The sequence below is a fragment of the Carcharodon carcharias genome, chromosome 3 (assembly GCF_017639515.1).
Source record: "Carcharodon carcharias isolate sCarCar2 chromosome 3, sCarCar2.pri, whole genome shotgun sequence".
Lineage (NCBI taxonomy): Eukaryota > Metazoa > Chordata > Chondrichthyes > Lamniformes > Lamnidae > Carcharodon > Carcharodon carcharias.
In genome coordinates, this window is record NC_054469.1 from 155,500,192 (window position 1) to 155,524,246 (window position 24,055).

The 24,055-nt window shown below is 43.1% G+C and overlaps 1 protein-coding gene across 1 annotated transcript in view; it reads left to right on the forward strand.

Annotated features, from left to right (window-relative positions):
• Positions 1 to 24,055, forward strand: part of nek10 (NIMA-related kinase 10) — a 351,428-nt gene that overhangs the window by 159,524 nt on the left and 167,849 nt on the right. The window contains exon 19 of the mRNA XM_041183993.1: positions 18,677 to 18,752. Within this exon, the coding sequence (XP_041039927.1) occupies positions 18,677 to 18,752 (76 nt within the window). The remainder of the gene's footprint in view (positions 1 to 18,676; positions 18,753 to 24,055) is intronic.

Sequence of the window (24,055 nt, forward strand, 5' to 3'; positions counted from 1 at the left end):
AGCCATGATAACCATGTCTCTCTCTCTCTCATGCTGCAGGAGGACCACATAAGGATCATGGATCCTGATGACCTAGCTGTATGCCTGATGGCCTACAGAGGCTGTAGAAGATGGACAAGAGACAGTGGCGGCATGATGCCTACATCCTGAGTCATTCGCGGGTCCCTGCAGTGTTCCAGGGTCCACCGAGGCTGCAGGGTTGGTTCCTTGGGGACAAGGGCTACCTGCAGAGGCCATTGCTGATGACACCCATGTGGCGGCCTCAGGCTGCAGCAGAGCAGCGTTATCATGAGGCTCATGCAGCAGCTCACAACTTGGTGGAGTAGACCATTGGGATGCTGAAGGTGCAATTCTGGTGCCTGGACCAGCCTGGTGGAGCCCTGCAATACAGTACGCAAAGGGTATCACGCATTGTCGTCATCTGCTGCACCCTTTACAACCTGGCATTGCAACAGGGTGACGAGTTGGCTGAGGAGGATATGGAGGAGCTGCAGGTCTCCTCTGATGTGGAGATCACCGATGGGGATGAGGGTGAGGGGGTCCTCGGTTATGATGACGATGAGGATGAGGCTCTCGCACTGGCTAGATGAGGCAGGCATACTTGGGAGGCCCTCATAGATGCCAGAGTTGTGGAAGATGATGGCGACATACTGTGTGCTGTGAGGTGGCTCCATAGATCCTCACGTCACAGTTGTGAACGTTTGACTCCAGTCTGGCTTATGGCAGCGCCAAGACCCTCTGTAACAATGCTCCTGTCATGGGGATGCAGTGGAGGCCCTAATAGTCACTGCATCAGCGGAGGGTGATGACAACATGCAGTGAGGACACTCCATGCATCTTCACATAGCCTCTGAGAATGCCTGATTCCTGTCTGGCTGAGGGCAGCTCACTTGCGCTCCATGATCAGGGCCATCTCAGAGATGCAGCCATGAAACTTTAGACGTATCTGATGCTGCATCCGCTTTCAGCACTCTAGCCCTTCAGGAGCTGGTGAAGAGCATCACTGGTCACAGATGCTGGTGTGATGGGGGCCAGCCTCACCTTTAAGTTGCTGAAAGCACATAGAGTGTACGAGAGAGCTCTATGGCGCCTGCCCACTACATCCTGGCAGCAATGACCAGCACTACTGAGGTGTAGGCATCAGTAATGATTCCAGGGAGTGTGAGGCTGCACCATCACTGTGGTCTGAAGGCCACACAGAGCACAGGGAAGAGGCCCTGGACTGAGACACCTGCCTTTTATCTTGTGCAGAAAGGTTTCACATCTGACAAGAACACTGCTCACCAGAATATGGAGCCACAGGCAGGGTGACATTCTTAGGAGTTTCTTCACAATAGTGAACAGTATGTACAAGTGATCAAGACCTATGGCCAGGCTGTGCAACTGCTTTTACCTAACTTTCCTAACTGTGCCGCTAAGTCTTGGTGCTCCCCAGACATCCAAAGCAGAGGTGGAGGCAGCCCTGTCTGTGATGACTTTGGCGGGCGTCCTCTAAATGGCTGAGACTTGGAGGGCCCCAGCCTGCTTTCTGGGTCCTGCTGTGTGCCAGTGGCACCCTCCTCAGCCTGTGAAGCTGGATCTGCGGAGGTCACAGGAAGAGGGGAGTAAGATGGGCTAGTCACTTCTAGAGTCACCTGGGTGGATGACCCTGGAGCATGTACCTACTGATCCACCTCCCTGTGGGTGCTTAAGGGCCCCTGGCTGACTCTGTGAACAGAAGAGGTAGCTGGAGTTAGATCGAGCTGCATAGCACCCCTCTTGCGTACACACTGTGGGAGGCCAACTATGACATCAACGATGGAGTTAAGCCCATGCAGCAGTGCAGAAGTGATGTCCTGGACCATTGTCTCCATGGCAGCAGCCATCCTGCCATTGTTGACCTTGGTGCGTTGCAATGCCAGTGCTATTACCTCAGCCTGATGACGGACGGACTCCTCCATCGTGCTTTGCAATATGAGCAGTGCATGCAGCGGACATCCCTTCCTGATGTTCCTGAGCTTGCCTTTGCAGCTCCAGCAACTGTGACATGACCAAGTCCAGAGCCTCGTTATCTTACTCAGACTCAGCAACGTTCTGGCCTCCAGCACACCTCCGAATGCTAGGGACCTGTGAAGTCCCTGCCTCCACCTGTTGTGGGTCAGAAAGTGTGATGTGCTCACTAGATTGTAATCCCGAGGCTACTATAAAGCTAAGCCCCACCAAGGTGTGTGTCTCTGAGCTGGTGGAGGGTATGGGTGAGCACTTTTATGGATCTTCAGGGAGGGTACCTTCAGATTCCTCTTCAGGGGTTTCTTTGGAGCTTGATTGGAGGCCCTGGGTCATGGACTCTGTCGGTAGTTTGGCAGGTGTGCCTGCGAGAGCAAGGGGAGATAATTAGTGCATGGCAGTGGCCTGTGAAAGAAGACACATTACTCACAGCATGATTGTCTGATGGATGTTGCACAGCTGGATCCTCATTTGGTACAACAGTGCTCACCTAACCATCAGCACAGGCTGGTCCCGGTCATTGCCGGCTAGGTGGCTGGCTGTTTTCAAATTCTGTCAGAACTTCGATTTCCAGCATCTCTCCAGATGTCGGCGACCTTTCCCTCCTGCTGTGAGCCAGTTTGTCCTACATGGATAGAGATAGGGAGAATGTATCAGGATGCCTGCCAGTCCAGATGATAAGTATGCCTGGCCTGTGTGGTTGCTGAGTGGCCCCATGGACAGGATGAGGACAATGATGGTGTGTGTGAAAGAGTGAATGGTGATGCCAGTGAGTGAGGACTCTGTGGATGTGTGATGGGTTTGTGAGTGTGTGAGTTGTGAGTGATAAAAAGAGTGACTTATCTTGGCAGAACGGAGGAGATCATTCATCCTTTTGTGGCACTGGGTGGTTGTCCTCCTCTGCAGGGCGTTTGCGCTGACCACTGCTGTCACCACCTCCCAAGCCTGGTTGGTGACATTATTACCCATCCTGCGGCCAGAGTGGGGTTAGAGCAGATCCGGGTGGGCCTCCATGGCATCTAGCAGTCACTCGAGGGACCCGTTGATGAGGCAGGGGGCTGCAGTCATTTTGCCTTTGCTGGTCATGTCTACCAGGCAGCGGTGGTGAGCCGGTGGGGATAAGCGCTTTACTGGTGGCTGCCTTTTAAAAATGGCAGCTGGCATGATGCACGGTGTGTTTTGTGGGAGTGAATATATAATGAGGCAGGCTCGGGAAGATACGGTGTGAAAACCTGCCATTTTCTTTGGCAGGTAGGACTCCATTTTACCCGCCCACTCTCACACTTAGTGCAATTCTGGGAAAATTCCATGTGTTCCATCCAGTTTTGGTACCATCACAATAGGTTACTGCAATTGAACTCAATGATGTCACTTTGAAGCATGAATTCAATTTCTTTCTGTACTTATGATAACTTTGCCGGATTCAATCTATAAGGATGTTGCCTTATCTAAGATGAAACATCTACACATACATCGTGTATAGCTAAATTTGTCCTTCCCAGCTTACTCCCACACATAGCTTTGTGTGACTGCAATAGTTCTCCAAATTACTTTGAGACTTGTCTGAAAGATAACTCAATATTACATTTACATTTTCAATAACCCCCTTATTATCCAATTTCATTCGAGGAAGATCAATTTCAGAATCCTTCATTTCTACCTCTGTCTCTTTATCTAGTACCACTAATACCTGCTTTTGGTCTTCCCTGTCAAAGTCCTTTTTAAGCATATTTACATGACACATCCTTTGCTTCTTTTTTCTATCTGGAGTATTTATTAAATGATTTACTTCACTCAGTTTCTCTTCAATCCTGTAAGGCCCACTAAACCTTGCCTTTAATGAGTCAACCAGTACTGGTAACAAAACCAGCACTTTTCCAGCAACAAAACTACAAGCTATAGCTTTCCTGTCTGCCTTCACTTTCATCACTTGCTGTGATATCTTTAAATGTTCCCTAGCCAACTCACATGCTCTGTCGAATCTTTCTCTGAAGTTTGATACATAATCCAGGAGAGTAGTTTCTGAATTTTGACCCACCAATTCTCGTGGATCAATTTCAGTGGTCCCCTTACCTCATAACTATAGATCAATTTGAAAGGACTAAATCCAGTCGATGCATTTGGAGCATCCTTATTGCAAATAATAAGAATGGAATTCTCCAACCCAATCCTGTGGATAGTCCTGATTATACACCCTCATCATAGTTTTTAAGTTTTGATGCCATCTTTCCAAAGCCCCTTGTGATGTAGGATGGTAAGCTGTTGACTTAAACTGATTTATCCCCAAACTGTTCATTACTTCCTTAAACAGCTGGGACATGAAATGTGAACCCTGATCTGCTTGCATTTCTTTTGGTAAGCTATGGGCAGAATTTAGCCCTCATCGGGTGGGCTTAGCAGGGACGGGCAGGGGCGGTCGGGAAGCCGACCACTGCCGGTGATCGGGTCGGACCACGATTTCATGCTGGTGGGCCAATCAAGGCCCGCCCAACATGATACGCAAGCAGCAATGCTCAACGCTGTCTGTGCGGATGAGCAGGGGTGTGCGAATGTGAGCTTCACACATGCACGCGAGTCCAGGCTTTCAAATCTCCCTCAGGCATAGAGCTGCCTTAGGGAGATGAACATTTTTCCAAATATAAAATAAAGATTTCAGAAATGGAATGAAACATGTCTCCTCATGTGACTCCGTCACACGAACAGGAACATGTTATAAATGAAATGTAAAATTTTTAATTTTATTTTTATTTGCTGTTGGAAACCTCATCCCACCCATTGATGAGGTTTCCTAAAAAGTGCAAAGGCCGCTTGGCCTTTTCACCTGCCCACCAACCATAAGGCTGGACAAGCAGTGAAAAATTTCTTTTAGTTATCTTTTTAAAGGCCTTAATAGGCCTTTTAATTGTTGGCAGTGCGCCCACCAACTTAAACCGCACGACTGTGCATTGATGTCGGGATGCTCACCTGACATCAACGTGTGTCATTTTATACTTGAGCGGGTTGGGCATAAATATTTTGCCCCATATCTTGTAAAATATTTAGTCAACTCTTCCACAATTTTCTTTGTTGTAATATTTCTCAAAGGTATCTCTTCAGGAAACCTTGTAGACACATCCATTATTATCAGTAAGTACTGATTTCCACTTTTAGTCTTACGGAGATGCCCTACACAATCACTTATGATCCTAGTAAAAGGTTCTTCAAATGCTGGAATTGGAATTACAGTGCCGGCTTAATCACTGCTTGTGGTTGCCCTATCACCTGACATGTATGACATGTTCTACAGAATTTGACTGCATCTCTATGCAATCCATGCCAATAAAAATGTTTTTGTATTTTCGCCTTTGTCTTTCTATTTCTTAAATGTCCCCCCATTGGAAATTCATGAGCTATTCTCAAGATCTCATTTCTACATCCAAATTGTATAACAATCTGATGTACTTTCCTCCAGCTTTCATTTGCTGAAACATGATGTGGCTGCCATTTTTTCATTGAAACATTACCCTTAAGGGAATAACATTCTGGAATACATTCTACCTCTTTTTCTGAATAAGCTGTTTGATACGACTGTCTTATTTCCATATCCTTTTTCTGTAACTCTACCAACTGCCTTGAGCTAAATACCTCAGCTGCATTATCCTTTATTCTTTCTTGAATAATTTTATCAACAACAGCATCAGCTAATTGGACTTCAACACCTTCTCCCTTCCCTTGAACTTCCTGTTCTTACTGTTTCAACCTGTGATCCTGTCATATTGTTATCACACAATCTAGAAACAATCCAGGATGCTCTTTCTGCAACACTTCTGTTGAAAACACCTCTACAGGCTGCTCAACTACCATAGGCATCACCCACATCTGTGACCCAGCTATATCATTACCCAGAATAAATAGAACTCCTGCAATGGGCAATTGTTCCACTACTCCAATAATCACCTTGCCTGTTTTCCACTTACTTTTTAAATTTACCTTCCACAATGGAATAGGTTTAGCATCTCCATGAACCCCACTTATTATCACCTGTTCCTACAATACTCCCCCCTGAAAACAAATATCACTATCCCACAACATTAAGAATTGACTAGCCTTTGTGTCTCTTGAAATTTTAACATCTTTACCAATTCCACCCTGTACACATGGAAAGACTTCCCCTTTACATATAAAATCTTTATATTTCTGCAATCTGCTCTTCAGAACTTCCTTGGTAAATTGTGATCATATTCCCACTTCTTTACTTATCCCAGTTTCTACCCACTTTACCTGTACACAAGCCACTCTTTTTCCCTATGGCTGAACCTCAGAACCCACAGTACTTTTACTTCCAGAACTTCTCTGCATCCCAATAACCCTAACAGATTTTCCCAGAATTTCCAACACACTGACTTTGTGTGCCCAACTTTATTACAATGAAAACACCTCAATTTTCAAGTGTCACTTCTACCCTCAGCAACTCCCTTCTTAGCCTAATAAAAAGTTCCTGTGAATTTCCACCTGCTCCTTCTCTTCCCTGACTACCCACCTTCCTTTAACCTTCCCACTTCTATCCTTCTCAGCTTTAAAAGGGTGACAAAGAAAGGTTTAGATCTATGAACTAACTCATAGGCCAGAATTTTCCTGTCAGCGATTTGGGGCAGGGCCCACTCGCTGACGGGAAAATGACATGGGATGATATCGGGAGGAACCCCTGACATCACCTGTCCCTTTAAATTTATAAGAAGGCAGGTGGACAGCGAAATTAGCTGTCCGCCCGCCGACCTGTCAATGGCCAATTGAGGCCATTGACAGGGTACTTAAATTAATTAAAAGACCTGCCCGTCCAACCATAAGGCTGGTGGGCAGGCCAGGAGCCCCAGCGGTCTTCTGATAATACTGGCGGGATGAGGTTTCATGTTCCTTTTTAAAAGCTCTCATAAATGTAATATTTATTAACATGCCCCATCTCATGTGACATTGTCACATGAGGGGTACATGTTAATAATATTTTTATTTTTCTATTTTTTAAGTTTTTCAGACTGTCACTAATCTCCCTGAGATAGCACTTAGTCTCAGGGAGCAGTGCGCTCTTTCGCGCACATGCACGAAAGAGCACACTTTGACAGCTGGGGATTCCCTCCCCCCCCACCCTCTACACAGGAAGCGCATTGCGCTTCCTGTCGGGCAGGCCGCTGGGCTGGCCTTAATTGGCCCGCCCACTCAAAATGGCAGCGGGCCCCGTTTCGGCAGCGGGGGTCGGCTGTCCGCCCGCCAGCCACCGAGCCAGTGGGGCCCGCTTCCCTACCAAGGGCAAATTTCTGCCCATAATCATCAGCTATCTCTGCTGCTTATCTTACCGTTTTAACCCTCTTCCTCCACATGAGCTCTCACTACCGAAGGAATTGAACCTTTGAATTCTTCCAAAATAATTACTTCCCTAAGAAATGCATATGTTGTCTCTATCTTTAATGCCCATATTCACCAGTCAAAATTATTTCGAGCAGGATTTTTACCTCATCGGGCGGGCACAGCGGGCCTGTAGCTGCAAAACCTACCACTGCTGGGAATCGGGCCCCGACAGCGATTTCACGCTGGCTGGCCAATTAACAGCCAGCCAGCGTGAAACGCGCACTGGGAACCTCAGTACTGCTGGGCTGGAGGCGGGAGGAGCGTGTGCACTGAAGTGCGTGCATACGCGGAGGTGCACGCAGTGAAAGCTCCCTGAAGGCACAGAGCTGCCTCAGGGAGCTGAAGACCTTTTGCATTAAAAATAGAGAATTAAAAAATAAGGAAAACATGTCCCATCATGTGACTCAGTTAAAAATGAGTTTTATAAGTTTCTATTTTTTTAAAATCACTGGTCAAAACCTCATCCTGACCTTGGATGAAGTTTCACAAAAAAATGCAAAGACCGCATGGTTGGACGAGCAGCTAAAAACTCAGTTTAATTAATTAATTAAGGGCCTTAATAGACTTCTTAATTGTCGGTGGGCGCACAACCATCTCTCGTGCGTGCCCGCTGAGTGAAATAAAGCGAGAGTACACGATATCATCGGGACACTCATCTGATGTCATTGCACACTATTTTACTCTCGTTCGGGTCGGGCACGCGCCCGCCCAATGAAGGAAATATTCTACCCTTTGTTTTACTGTCTCAAATTTAATGTAAGTTTGTACAGACTGTTTTCTCAAATTCCTAAATTTCTGCCTGTATGCCTCAGGAACAAACTCATGTGCACCAAAAATAGCCTTTTTTTAACCACACCGTAGTTCACTGATATTTCTTCTGACAGTGAAGCTTAACCTCATGTGTTCTACCCACTAACATAGATTGTAACAACAGTGTCCAGTTTTCTTGTGGCCATTTCATGTGTTTAGCTATCTTCTCAAATGAAATGAAGAACACTTCCTCATCTCTTTCCTCAAACTTTGAAAGAACTTGCAGAAATTTAAACATCTCCCCACCAGCTTTAGGTTAAAGATTTTCTCATCATCAGAACATTCCTCAGCATCTGATGTCTCATTTTTAAAATCCACCTTTTTGAGCCGATACGCTCTGTTTCTTTCCTTCATTCTCTCTTCCATTGTTAACATTTCCCTCTGGAGATCAAGATTTTGCATTTCCATTTATTTTTGAAATAATCTCTTTTTCCCTTTCATTTTTTGCTGCCTCTAGTTCCGTTTTTTTAAAATTTTCAATTCTTTTTCCTTTTCGTTTGCCTCCAATTCAGGTTTTCTCAGTTCCTTTTCATGTTCAAGTTGCTTCATTTGCAACTGGATCTTAGGCAACTCAATGTCACAACCCCTGGAGAATGTGGTCTCTCTAGTATCCCTTCCAGTTTTAAATGCTGTGCTATTATCTCAACTATAAATGCTTTCTTTGCCCCTACAGTTAATCTCAACTGAAACCTATCCGCCAACTCTGCTAACTTACCCTTAGGTACTTTTTGTAACCCAATCAGAGTTTTATCTTCTACTTCCAAGAAGGTTTTAGCCATGGATGCAGCCATTTTTGCTATCTCACCACTTTAAAAATACCTCTCACCAACTCCTGAATTCAAAGTGCCTCTCGTACCCTGTAACCTTAAGATTCACCAACTCCAAACCAATCAAGGAATTTCAAATAGATCCCACAAAGAACCCCCAATTAGTTATGATGTGGCAGATGATGTGTGCCAGGTGGATTAAATCCATGAGGGAAACTTCATCACATGGTCACAACTGTTTTGCAGTTTGTATTTTATTTCAAGGCGCATGCCCTGAATTCAGAAGTAATAAGACTACCACAACTTCAGATGTTTTTAGAAAACTAAACGAAACATTTATTAACAAAAGAAAATATTTCAAGCAATACATTGGTCTACAAATTACTAATAACTCCTAAAACCCCTAATTAATCTGGATTCCAGTTATACCCTGTAAAGGCAACAGTAAAAACAAGTAGATTTAAATAGACCCAGGCAATGCAACACAATACCCTGAATAGGAAAATTCAAAGTGAGTTTTCTCAGCTTTGGTTCCTGAGGACAGTAACTTGATGCACAGAGGCTGGAGGCTTTTTCACACTTGTTAGGTCGTAGAATGCCTTCTCCTTCTGACACATAGCCTCATCTCTTTATACGTTTCTCCCTTTTAATGAAAATTCCATTGTTCCCATGTGTTTTTGCAACATTACTTTTCTTAAAATTAATGCGATGAAAGATTTATATTATATCAGTAACCTTTGGGAAAAATAAACACACTGTTTGGCTTAGCTTCTTCTGGCCAAGTGTAACATCCTACCATCTCTTTGAAATTCAAAGTAACCTAATTTATCTAAACTTGCAAATTTTCTTTACACCTCACGTTCTAAAACTTCAGCTATATTTACGTATTTAGCATTTCAAACCTAGCTTCTTGTTTGATGATTCAAAAGCTCCAGACTAGCTGTCTCTAGTTCAATTAAATCCCATTATTAACCCACTTTTACAATAAATCACAATAATATTATGAGAATTATTATATTTTCATGACAGACAGAAATCTAACCTCAAGGTAATTAATGTCTCAACTGATATTAAGTTGCTATAGGGGCATGAGATTGGGTGTGAGTGGAAGATACAGCCACTTCCACATCCACCCACCACCTCCACTTGCTGGAAGTAAAATGTTGCCCATGGTTCAGCAGCCCGTTAGGCATTTCACAGAATCACACAATGCAGAAGAGGCCCTTCAGCCCTTTGCATCTGCATTGACACGTGAGAAACACCTAACCTACCTACCTAATCCCATTTACCAGCACTTGGCCCATAGCCTTGAATGTTATGAAGTGCCAAATGCTCATCCAGTTCTTTTTAAAGGATGTGAAGCAATCCACCTCCACCACCCTCCCAGGCAGTGCAGTCCAGACCGTCATCACCCTGAGTAAAACATTTTTTCCTCACATCGCCCCTAAACCTCCTGCCCCTCACATTGAACTTATGTCCCCTTGCGACAGACCCTTCAACTAAGGGAAACAGCTGCTCCCTATCCACCCTGTCCATGCCCCTCATAATCTTGTACACCTCAATCAGGTTGCCCCTCAGTCTTCTCTGCTTTAATGAAAACAACCCAAGTCTATCCAACCTCTCTTCATAACTTAAATGTTTAATCGCAGGCAACACCCTGGTGAATCTCCTCTGCACTCCCTCCAGTACAATCACATCCTTCCTATAATGTGGTGACCAGAACTGCACAGTACTCCAGCTGTGGCCTCACCAAGGTTCTATACAACTCCAACATGACCTCCCTACTTTTGTAATCTATGCCTCGACTGATAAAGGCAAGTGTCCCGTAGGCCTTTTTCACTACCCCACTAATATGCCCCTCTGCCTTCAGAGATCTATGGACACACACGCCAAGGTCCCTTTGTTCCTCAGAACCTCCTAATGTCATACCGTTCATTGAATACTTCCTTGTCAAATTACTTCATCCAAAGTGTATCACCTCACACTTTTCAGGGTTAAATTCCATCTGCCACTTATCTGCCCATTTGACCATCCCATCGTTATCTTCCTGTAGCCCAAGACACTCAACCACACTGTTAACCACACGGCCAATCTTTGTGTCATTGGCAAACTTACTAATCCTATCCCCCACATAGTCATCTACGTTGTTTATATAAATGACAAATAATAGGGGACCGAGCACAGATCCCTGTGGTACACCACTGGACGCTGGCTTCCAGTTACTAAAGCACCCTTCTGTCATCACCCTCTGCTTCCTACAACTAAGCCAATTTTGAATCCACCTTATCAAATTACCCTGTATCCCATGTGCATTTGCCTTCTTTATAAGTCTCTCATGTGGGACCTTGTCAAAGGCTTTGCTGAAATCCATATTAAATACATCAACTGCACTATCCTCATCTACACACCTGGTCACCTCCTCAAAAAATTCAATCAAATTTGTAAGGCATGACCTCCCTCTGACAAAACCATGCTGACTATCCCTGATCAAACCTTGCCTCTCCAAGTGGAGACAGGTTCTCTCCTTCAGAATTTTCTCCAATAGTTTCCCTACCACTGATGTGAGACTCACTGGCCTGTAATTCCCTGCCTTATCTCTACAACCCTTCCTAAATAGCGGAACCACATTAGCTGTACTCCAGTCCTCTGGCACCTCCCCCGTGGCCAGAGAGGAATTAAACATTTGGGTCAGAGCCCCTGTGATCTCCTCCCTTGCCTCCCTCAGCAATCTGGGACACAAATCATCCAGACCTGGAGATCTGTCCACTTTTAAGCCTGCCAATACCTTGTCACCCCCTATATCAATTTGCTCATGAACATTGCAGTCTCTCTCCTCGAGATCGACACCTTCATCCTCATTCTCTAGGGTGAAGACGGATGTCACATATTCATTCAACACTCTAGCAATGTCCTCTGGCTCCACCCTTGTCCCCTTGGTCCCTTATGGGCCCTACTCTTTTCCCTGGTTATCCTCTTCCATTGATATACTTATAGAATATCTTGGGATATTCCCTACTTTTACCAGCCAGAGCTTTCTAATATCCCCTCTTTACTCTCCTAATTGCTTTCTTAAGCTCCACCCTGCACTTTCTGTACTCCACTAATGCCTCTGCTGATATGCTTCCCTTGTACCTGCTAAAAGCTTCTCTTTTCCTTCTCATCGTAACTTGAATATCTCGGGTCATCCATGGTTCTCTGTGCTTGTTACTCTTTCCTATCACCCTAGCGGGAACATGTTGAGCCTGTACCCTCCCCATTTCCTTTTTGAACACCCCCCACTGCTCCTCTGTATCTGTTCCCAGTCTACCTTGGCCAGATCCTGCCTTATTTTACTAAAATCCACTCTCCCCCAATCCGAAACATTTTTTTGCAACTTGTCAATTCCTTTGTCCATAACAAGCTTAAACTGTACCATGTTGTGCTCGCTATCACTAAAATGCTTCCCCACCACCACCTCAGCCACCTGTCCAGCTTCATTCCCCAGAATTAGGTCCAGCACTGCGCTGTCCCTTGTTGGACCCTCTACATATTGACCTAAAACATTCTCCTGTACACATTTCAAGAAATCAACTCCATTCACTCCTTAACACTATGTCTATCCCAATTAATGTTGGGAAAGTTGAAATCACCTAATATAATTACCCTATTGTTATTTTTTTTTTACACACCTCCGCAAATTGTGTACATATTTGCTCCTCAATTTCCTGCTGACTATCTGGGGGTCTATAATAAACACCTAACAATGTGGCTGCTTCTTTTTTATTCCTAAGCTCTACCCACAAAGCTTCATTCAATGCCCCCTCCAAGATATCATCTCTCCTTACTGCAGTAACTGACTCCTTAACTAATAATGCAATGCCTCATCCTCTTTTACCCCCTCTCCTATCCCACCTGAAGATTCTATATCCTGGAATGTTGAGCTGCCAATCCTACCCCTCCCTCAACCACATCGCTGTGATGGCTACTATATCACAATTCCACAAGTCAATCCTCACCCTTAACTCATCCATTTTACCTGTAATATTCCTGGCATTAAAGTAGAGGCCATCCAGCCTTGCCTTACTCCCTTGAAACTTAATGCAGCTGTACTCCCTCTGACTTGATTGTTTTACTGTATTATGATGTGTCCCTATTCTGCTAACATTCTGTGTCACTTCCCCCTGCCGAATTAGTTTAAACTCCTCCCAACAGCACTAGCAAACCCGCCCAAAGGATGTTAGTCCCGCTCTGTTCAGATGTAGACCGTCCCCTTTGTACAGGTCCGTGCCACCTTCCCCAGAGACGGTCCCAGTGATCCAGGAATCTAAAACCCTCCCTCCTACACCAACTCTTAAGCCACGTATTCATCTGCAAAATCCCCCTATTTCTGAGCTCACTAGCACACGGCACTGGGAGTAATCCAGAGATTATAACCCGAGAGGTCTTGCTTTTTATTCTACTGCCTAACTCCCTGAATTCTTGATGCAGGACCTCATCCTTTTTTCTACCTATGTCATTGGTACCATCATGTACCATGATCTCTGCCTTATCACCCTCCCCCTTCAGGATGCCCTGCAGCCGTTCAGTGACATCCTGGACCCTGGCATCAGGGAGGCAACATACCATCCTGGAGTCACGTTGATGGCCACAGTAGCACCTATCTGTTCCCCTGACTATAGAATCCCCTATTACTATTGCTCTTCCTCCCTTCCTCCCCTCCTGTACATACAGGCTGCTTGTGGTGCCAGAAGCTTGGCTCTGTCTGCACTCCCTGGAGGAACCAGCGACTTCATCAGCCTCCAAAATGGAATACCGATTTGCAAGCGGGACCCCAGGGGACTCCTGAACTACCTGCTTGTTTCTCTTGGATTGCCAAGAGAAACAGGCCTTCTATTGTAAGCTCTACTAATAGATTCACCATAGTATTTTGTGCCCGTGTGTATGTAAATAGAAAACAAAAAGACAAATCGATCTAAACCTAAAGTGGTATTAGATAAAAAATTGCTGTGATTTGTTCGAAGTAACATTGTTGTGTAGAAAGGATGCAAATTTTTGCTAAATGCAGCTATTAAAGAAAATACAGAGCTACCTTCCAAGTTTTAAGTGGAATGGCATTTGCAAGATTTTCAGTTGATTAGGAGGCCAGAATAGTTGCTCATCATTCTGCAATGAGTTATCCATTGCAAGAGGAAAAATTCTGTGGAAATCAATTGTTGACCTGACTTCAGTTACAATTTAATTGTTACAAAATTAGTAACCATGACCCCATTCCTGCTGGAAGCAAGCTAGCAAATTTGTCTTTCCAAACTAGTTTTTTTCCATTTCTCACAGGCATGGATAAAAATGAGAAATGACACTGAAGAAAAATGGCAGAAATGTAATTTCTCTATATTGATTCGAAAATAATAGAAAAATTACAGTTTATGCACAAAAAACAAAGTTCCTGGGATCAAATCCACCTCCATGGCAGAATATTATTCCACTTATGATCAAATAAAGTCATTGGAACACTTCAGGAATTTTCTCCCCAACGTCTTTACTCGTATTCATGGATGGATGGCAGTTTCAATAAGTAGACCAAGTACTTTATGAACCAAACCTTGCATCTTTATTCTCTGTCATATAGAAGTTGGTATGCCCAAGTTTAACAATTAACCCCCAATCATGGATGATGATTCACTGGAGAATACAAGAGGTACTACGTCAGACCAAGGTACATTGGCTTAAATAATTAGATAGGCTTTATTTATTGCTGAACTTTAAATAAAACTAAAAGACACAGCAAAATAGTAGTAAAGTTCGGTAATCAACCTTGCATACTGGAGTTGATTTTAAGAGGGATCATTCCCACCGAGTCTCATTTCGGCAAGAGTTGGCATAACTTGAATCGACAGGCCAGTGTGCCTTGGGCACATCAGGCTGTATCTTGCAGCAAAAAAAAGAGTTTGTGGATGACAAGGAACTTCACTGGTGATAAAGATTGACTACTTCTTTTGACCTGACCTCTTTAAGTTGCATTCTCAAATTGAGCTTACCATTGCAAAATTTGGTTGCAGTTGCTTGTTTTCTTTGCTGTAGGCATTTGGCTGCACTTTGTTCCCTGATATAATTTATAATTTTTGATGTGGTGTATAATGTTTTTGCATTTTTGACTAATGTTTCAACAGTATTTTCCTAAAGTGTTCTTAGTTGGTGTTTAGTTGAAATATCATCAAAGTGGCAAAGCTGGGAATTCCTTTGGGGATTCTAAGATTGCTGTATGATTTAAATGAGAAAGCCAAGCTAATAAAGATCCACCAAATGTAGATATAACAACAGTGGAGAAATTATATCTGCATCTACCTTCATCCTTGCAGGGGGCATGCATTTACAGACTTCGCCACTCTTTATGTTATATCAGAGGGGAGCTACTTTCATCTTTTATACTTTGCGAGGGAGGATGCCATAGATTTATTCTATATGAGACAGGTTGAACTGTGAATCTCAACAATAAGCATGCTCTTTATAGCAGTGGAAGTGCTTTTCTGCTATCGGATCATTCCAAGTCACTGCAGGATACCAAGTGACATCTGCTAGATTCGTCTGTAGCAAACACATGTATTAAGCAAGTGAAATGTCAGCCCAATTGTAACTCACTCAGAACCCATTCACTTAATATTAAGTTAAAATCATGATCGCAGTTTTAAAAGTGGCAACCTTGATATTTTCTCTGTTGAAGATTATCAGCTGTACAGAGCATATAATTGTCACAGACTGGCAGAGTTCTGAAACATTCATGGTACTGATGTCGGTATCAGGGATCTTTATTTAAACCTTGTGGCCTAATGAACAAAAGGGCTTTCATTCAATTAATGTTTAAGTGGTACCTGACCACTGAAACACCATTATCTCAGCATCAGCTGTGAATCCTCCATTATGCAACAGTCTGGAGGTTATTTAAGGGTTTACATAGATTTGGAGAAAATAACCTGTGGCATTTTGTGTCTGTAAAATATGGAGGGAGCTAGAGTGGGAGAATTTGGCAACACATGTTCAAGGTTGTTGTGGGAAGCCTCTGCATGGAAGTGCATAAAGGACTTCTGAATGTTACAAATTTCAAAACACAGAGAACTATCCATGTGGACAGTCCCTATTGCTCCTTGTTTGACTGAATTGCAACATGCCTGTTTGTTTCTGTGGCAATGTTAGTCGTAATTACACCTTTCAGCATTTAACTATTATCATATTTGCGTGCATCACTAAAATTATGGGCCAGATTTTTTCAGAATCAGGAAGACTCAGGGGGTGGGGCATGAATCACACATGAGGAAAACCCAAACTCAGCAGGGCATTTTTTATATTAGTGCAGAGTTCAAACAGGCCCCATTTCGGCTTCTGCAAAGGCTTTATCCTGCAGTGTGGGAGTCGCAAATTGATGGAGGTTCACAAATGCTCTTGAGGGCAGATAAGTCTGTATAACTGTCATGATCTGAAGATTTTTTCATCCGCAGAAATTTAAATTTAAAAAAAGACTAACTGTCAGTGAGAGTTAAAAAAAACCCCTCTGCTAGACTGCTTCGAATGATAGATATAGGTTAGAAAAAAGTTTCTTTTAATTCATTCATGGGATATGAGCTTCACTGGCTGGCCAGCATTTATTGCCCATTTCTAATTGACCTTGAGAAGGTGGTGGTGAGCTGCCTTCTTGAATCACTGCAGTCCATGTGGTATAAGTATACCCATAGTGCTGTTAGGAAGGGAGTTCCAGGATTTGACCCAACGACAGTGAAGGAACAGCAATATATTTCCAAGTCAGGATGGTGACTGACTTAGAAGGGAACTTCCAGTTGGTGGTATTCCCATCTTTCTAGATGGTAGTGGTCTCAGGTTTGGAAGGTGCTGTCAAAGGAGCCTTGGTGAATTCCTATAGCGCATCTTGTAGGTGGTACACACTGCTGCTACTGTGTGTCGGTGGTGGAGAGGGTGAATGTTTGTGAATGTGGTATCAATCAAGCAAGCTGCTTTATCCTGGACGGTGTCAAGCTTCTCAAGTGTTGTGGGAACTGCACTCATCCAGGCAGGTGGGGAGTATTCCATCACACTCCTGACTTGTAGATGGTGGACAGGCTTTGGGGAGTCAAGAGGTGGGTTACTCGTCGCAGGATTCCTAACCTCTGATCTGCTGTTGTAGCCACGGTGGCATCTGTTTGTGCCGTTTCAGTAGAGTTATTTGGTGATAAGGGTTATCATAATGTAATTATGAATGCTTGGCTGAGTATCAAAAACTAAAACTATCTCAGCAGGGGGTCCTGAGTTCACAGTTTGATTGACAGTTTAAAGAGATTATTAAAGGATTAGCTGTCTTTGTTGTAGGGTCTGAATAGAAGTGTGTTTGCTTTTATAAGAAATTAACCACTTCAGGAGATTTAAAAGCTTTGAATTGACTTTATGAATTGGTTTATTTTCATTATCAAGTGTGCAGGAATGAGATCTGTATTAGACAGGCATAAATTTATTTTTTCTCCTCCTCATGGCTCCTGGGATCTGCTATTGGTGGATACTGGGTAAGTATGGAGTTTGTATGGAAGATATGAGGGATCATGGGGTGGATGGGAACCATGATTTGGTGTTGAGTTTGCATGGAGGGTATGAGTGGCCATGTGGGGTGGACAGGTGACATGAATTACAATTGATTTGGCATGGAAGGTATTAATGCATTCTAGAATTCTCTCACTGCAAATTATTTTGCAAGTTTAGTTTTGTTGCAACCTTAAAGAAATTGCTTAAGTTTATCAAATAGCAGTGCAGTATCTATTAATTTATTCACATTAACTCAGCTTTGTGCACAGGTTTGGTCATTTGATCCGGACAACGCTTAACAGTTGAAACTGAGTGGCATTTTGTTTGGCGACTGCTTTGTTGTCGTTGATTTTAAGGTTCAGATCTAACCGTTTGTGATGAATTGTCTGTTCTTAGTGACCCTATTTTACAAAAATAACAAAACGTTACAGACCATGGGGGTCTTGAACATGGAGAATATGAGGGGCAGTGGGGGAGTGAGGAGTGAGGGCTAGGGGGCCTAACAACTTCTGAAACTGAGGCAGGCCTTCTTACCAACCACCTAGGCACTCGTCTACCCGTCTGGCCACCTATGCCCTGCTTCTGGGGTCAGTGGGCCCAAATCTATCCTATACCCACCAACCCTTCTCCCCACCCCCCACCCTAGCAGTGAAAAAATTGGATGCTTCAGGGAACTTTTTACTGAGTCAGATCCAGTGAGTCAGGAAATTTCCCAACTCAAACTAACCATGTTGGTTGCCAAAATCCGGCCCTTTGTCATGAAGCTTTTCTGGCTTTAGTGTTGGTAGAAAAGAGAATGTTTTTTCACCAGTTTAGGTGCCACCTGTCTGAGGGCGCTACAAGTCATAAATTGGCTATGTATCACGTGCTAGACCCCGATATAAATGTCTGCAGCCTTGCTGTGGTTATTAAAGACAATCTAGAATCACCTATTTCATGTGATGTTTTATGGTTTAGGTTCTGTCTTTATTTTCAAATTAACTTCACAGATTGCTTGGACAGAACAAATTCAAAAAGGCATATGTGTTACTCATTTATAACTTGCTTTTCACTAGCAAATTTCCCAGTAACTTCTATTTAACACAGTGATATAATTGTATTGACAAGATTTATATTATAAATTGGAGCACTCAGTTCAACTGTTTTCACGTACTTGTTAGTTATATTTGCTTACTGCATGTTTTTGATTATAGCTGATTTTGGCCTTGCAAAACAGAAGCAAGAAAACAGCAAGATGACTTCAGTTGTTGGGACTATACTATATTCTTGGTAAGCATAAAGCTGAAATTTAACGATAGTTTTTTTCTTTGATCTTGTTAAACTACAGGATGGATGTGCTTTATAAAAATTAATGCATTCTAGAATTCTCTTATTGCAAATTATTTTGCAAATTTAGTTTTGTTACAACCTTGAAGAAACTGCTTAAGTTTATCAAATAGCAGTGCAGTATCTATTAATTTATTCACATTAACTCAGTTTTGCGCACGGTTCAGTCATTTGTTCTGAGCAACACTTAGGGCAGGATTCTTTCGTCAGGATCCGCTCGCCGATGGCTAAAATAACACGCATTGACGTCGGGCGGAACTCCCAACATCACCATGCTCCATTTACATTTTCCAGTAGGCGGGAGCACTGCAAAATCAGCTGTGCGCCCATCGACCTGTCAATGGCCAATTGAGGCCTTTGACAGAGTTATTAAACTAATTAATGGACCTGCCTGTCCAACCTTAGGGTTTCTGGGCAGGCCAGGAGCCCCAGCAGAAATTGGAAAAAGCATGAAACCTCACCCACAGGCGGGATGAGGTTTCATGTAGGCTTTAAAAAAATTAATTAAAATTTTTGTAAAAATTATGGACATGTATCAATTCATGTGACAGTGTCACATGAGGGGACATGTCAGGAATTTTTATTTTTTATTTTTAATACTTGTGACAGAACAGCCGATCTCCCTGAGGCGTGCAAAAGAGCGCTCTCTCGATTTAAGGATTCTCCCCCCCACCGCCCGGACAGCGGATGTCGTGCTGGGTGGGCCTTAATTGGCCCACCCACGTAAAATGGCACTTGCGCCCCCAATTGGGGGCGCCGATCGGAGGTGCGCCTGTGCGTGCCCACAATTCAACTTCACCCCTGACGGGGGGGGAAAATCCTGCCCTTAACAGTTGAAACTGAGTGGCATTTTGTTTGGAGACTGCTTTCTATTCTTTGATTTTAAGGTTCAGATCTAAATATTTGTGATAAATTGTCAGTTCTTAGTTACCCTATTTTATAGAAATCACAAAACATGTTACAGATTTGAGAGGTTAGTAAACCTATGCTTGTCTCAGAGCAAGTTGACTATCCACTTGTTGGTTCCTGTTACCAACTGTAATTTTACAAAGGGAGAATCATGAAGTTCAATTCTATGCTGTTATTTTGAAGTGAAGTGACTTAAAATGAAATAAATAAAGAGAGAGAATAAGTTAAAAAAATACACAATCAACCCATTTGTGTAAAAGTCCATTTTGGGAAGTGGAACTGCGCACAAGTGAAAGACTTTCTCAAAATATCAAATAAATTTTGCACAGGATTTCTAATAGGTAACTGTCACAGAACAATAGAGCTTGCATTTATATAGTGCTGTACCATGTCCTGAAGATGTCCCAAAGTGCCATACAGTTTAAGAATTACACTTTGAAATGCAGTTACTATTGTTATGTAGGTTAACAAGGCAGCAGTAAAGTCCAACAGGTTAACAGTAAGGCACAGCAAAAGAATGAAGAATTAGATCATCTGTTATTTTTCTGAGGAACGTTGGCTAGGGCACCAAAAAAACTCTCTGCTCTTTTTTACATTATGTCATTGGAACATTTATGTCTACCTGAATGGGCAAACCACATCTAATCCAAAAGATGAGACTTCTAACGGAGCAGCATTTCCTCAGTGTTGCACTCAAATGCCTAGATTATGTGGTTTCAAGTCCACAGTAGGACTGTAACCCATAGGGCAGGATTTTCCCGGTGGGGGGGCGAGGCCCACTTGCCGATGGGTAAAATGACGCACGGTGACGTCGGGCAGAGCTCCCAATGTCACTGCGCCCCATTTAAATTTTCAGGTAGGCAGGGGCACAGCAAAATCAGCTGTGCGCCCGCCAACCTTTCAATGGCCAATTGAGGCCATTGACAGAGTCATTAAACTAATTAATGGACCTGCCTGTCCAACCTTAAGGTTGGTGGGCAGGCCGGGATCTCTGGCAGGCATTAGAAAAAGCATGAAACCTCATCCACAGGCGTGATGAGGTTTTGTGTAGATTTTTAAAAATTTTATTAAAGTTTTTTAAAAAATTATGGACATGTCCCAACTCATGTGATGGTGTTACATGTCAGGAATTTTTTTTCTATTTTTAATATTTGTGACAGAACAACTGATCTCCCCGAGGCAGCCCTTAGCCTCAGGGAGATGAGTGCGCTCTTTTGTGCGCATGCATGACTCTCGGGTTCAGGGACCCCCCCACCGCCTGCACAGGGAGCACATAGCGCTTCTGAGTGGATGTCGCGCTGGGCGGGCCTTAATTGGCCTGCCCACGTAAAATGGCACCGATCGGAGGCGCGTTTGCGCGCCCCATATCCTTCTGAGTTGGATGACACTTTTTAATTGCCTTAAAGGAGTTTTTTTGTTTAATGGCAGACTTAGTTGGGATTTTATACATAAAATTTGATATACTTATTGGGTGGGCTTCTTGCCTTTACATTTTTGATCAGTGAAGAAAACACCATCTTCATGTTAGAACCACATTTTCACGTTAAAGGCGGGAACCTGGAGATGGGACTAATTCTGCTGTCAACCCACCCTTGTCTCGATACTGCCGGCAGGTGAGATCTTCTGGGGATCCAGACGCTAAGTGGCGGCAGGCCTAAGGCAGAAATGGAGGCAGGCTGAGTCCAGAATGGGCAGGTTAAAAGGCTTGTCTCTGTTCCCAAAAAGCTTTGGTCCAGTGCACCTGATGCAATCAATAGCTCATCTATATACGGCTGAACCTTCTGACCACTTTAAACCCCTCCTCACCCCTACCCCCAGACCCTTTCACCCTCACCACCCTCACCTCCTTATCTCCTGCATCCCTCTCACCCTCACCACCCTCACACATTATCTACTTTAAGAACAAAACTCACAAGCCTTATTATAAGTTTGAAGCCATTTAAAAGCCTGTAAAAATGCCTAAGTAAACAAACAAATTCTGTGAACCAGTTGTCTAAACAAAATCAAGTACTTGTAAAATGATTAACCAGTTGGATCACAGCCAAAATCCCATAAAACTCCCTGGCCAGAATTTTTAGCATGTCAGGCGGGCGTGAGCATAAAATGATGTGCGATGACATTGGGCGAGCGTCCCGACGTCATCGCACACTCACGTTTCGGTTGGTGGGCGCGTGCCGGCGTCGGCAGCATGCCCGCCAACAATTAAAGGGCCTATTAAGGCCATTAAAGTTAAATGAAATAAATGTTTTGCTGCCTGTCCAACCTTCTGGGTGAGATGAGGTTTCCAGCGGCAAATAATAATAAAATAAAAAGTTTAACATTTCATTTATAACATGTCCCTGCTCATGTGACAGAGTCACATGAGGGGGCATGTTTTATAACATTTTTTAAATCTTCATTTTTAATGTTTTAAACTGTTCATCTCCCTGAGGCAGCTCTGTGCCTCAGGGAGCTTTTCCAGCGCGCATGTGCGAACTTGCGCCCTTGCTCTCCACCCCTGCCCAAACACAGGCAGCGCTGAGCACTGCCACTCGTGTTTCACACTGGCTGGGCCTTAATTGGCTAGCTAGTGTGAAATCGCAGTCCGGTCCTGATTGCGGGGCCGACCATCCCCGCCGACCCCACCCGATGAGGGAAAAATCCTCCCCGCTGAGTAAACAGACCAGAACTACTACCTTAACAGATGTCTAAGCTGAATAAATCAGATCAATATAAAAGATTAAACATTTACACTTGCTTATCATACTGGGCTACCATTTCAATAGCATGACATGTAGTCTATGCTTTTATCACTGGATGAACTTTTTTAACTCATCTGAAGAGTTTTCCATATTTACAATGTTGATCTTTTACTTGAAAGCTAGCTAGTTGGCAGAAGTAACAATCTGGCAAACATTTTGTTTAAGGGGTAGTTATAGTTTCCAATTGCAGCATTGTCATAACTCACCTTACTAAACACAGATACAACTCATGCTATAGCATTTAATGATGAACTGTAAAGGAGGAAAAACCATTTTACTTACCTTTTGAACTCATCCTGCCTCCAATCCATGGTTCTAGCCTTCATGCAGCTGGTGTAAAACTTGGCAAATCCTAAAGTCCAGCCACCTCCATGCAAATTAAAAAACATACCTCCCAATGAGCCCATAACGCTCTCAGTTGCTTCATTCATAGGACCGACTGGGTTCTGGGGCCCTCTCCCTCTCCCAATCTCATTAAAGTGGCCAAGAGTGGCGGCAACCTCACCCAGTGGCCATTTGTTTCCTGTCCCACCTGTTTGGTTCCGTTTGGAATCATGAAAATCTAGTTCCATATTTCTGAAATTCATCCATCAGTATCAAGTAAGAATGCAAATCTAAATTTCTTTCAAATTAATATTTGGCTTCAGCTTTAGATGTTTCTAAATTTTGAATACCCTGCAACAATGTGAAAATCTGCTAGTGTACAGATGGAAAAGCGTTGTAAAAACAGTAAGAATCCTGGTAGTAAATAAACTGAAAAACAGCAATGTTGTGGAAGAAACTGGCAAAATTTACTGGAGGTATTTTAGGGTTGTGCTGGTGGAAAGTTGGCCTGCAGTTTTTCTCTCAATCATCAGAATTGTAATTTTAAAAAATTGAAAAATAAAACATGACAAGTGAACTCTTGACTTCCATCTTGAGACAGTATGGAAAATGGTGACTTTGATGTCTCAAACTAAGCCACCGAAGAATCTATTATTTATGTAACATTTACTTTATGATAGAGAAAATATCTAAATAACATTTTCTGACATGAACATAATGATACATACAATCACTGAGTACACCCACACATGCATACAACATGTAGTCAGATCCAATGTCCTTTCTGACTTCAATGTAAAACAATTGAAAAGGAAAGTTATGATAGATATCTCCCTAAAATGATTAAGACAACCTTCAAAATGCCATTCACTGGAATTTTAATAGATTTATGGTTGATATTTTTATGTTAAAATATTGGTTAATTTCTTTCCAAAGTATCATTATCTGTCCAATAGAAGTTAATCACAATGCTTTTGACCAGAGATTAAGATTATTAGAGGAGGATATAGATTTAACCAGAGGTCTAATTACTCCACAGTTATATCTTACAAGGGACAAAAGCAAAATAACACATGCTGGAAAACTGAAATAAAAGCAGAAAATGCTAGAAATACTCAGCAAGTCTGTGGGAAGAGAAACGAAGTTAACAGTTCAGATCAGTGACTTTTCATCAGAATTGAAAAACATTAGAGGTGTCATAATTTTTAAGCAAGTGGCAAAGAGAACAGGAGGGAGAGTAAGAAAGAACACAAGGGAAAGGTCTGTGGTAGG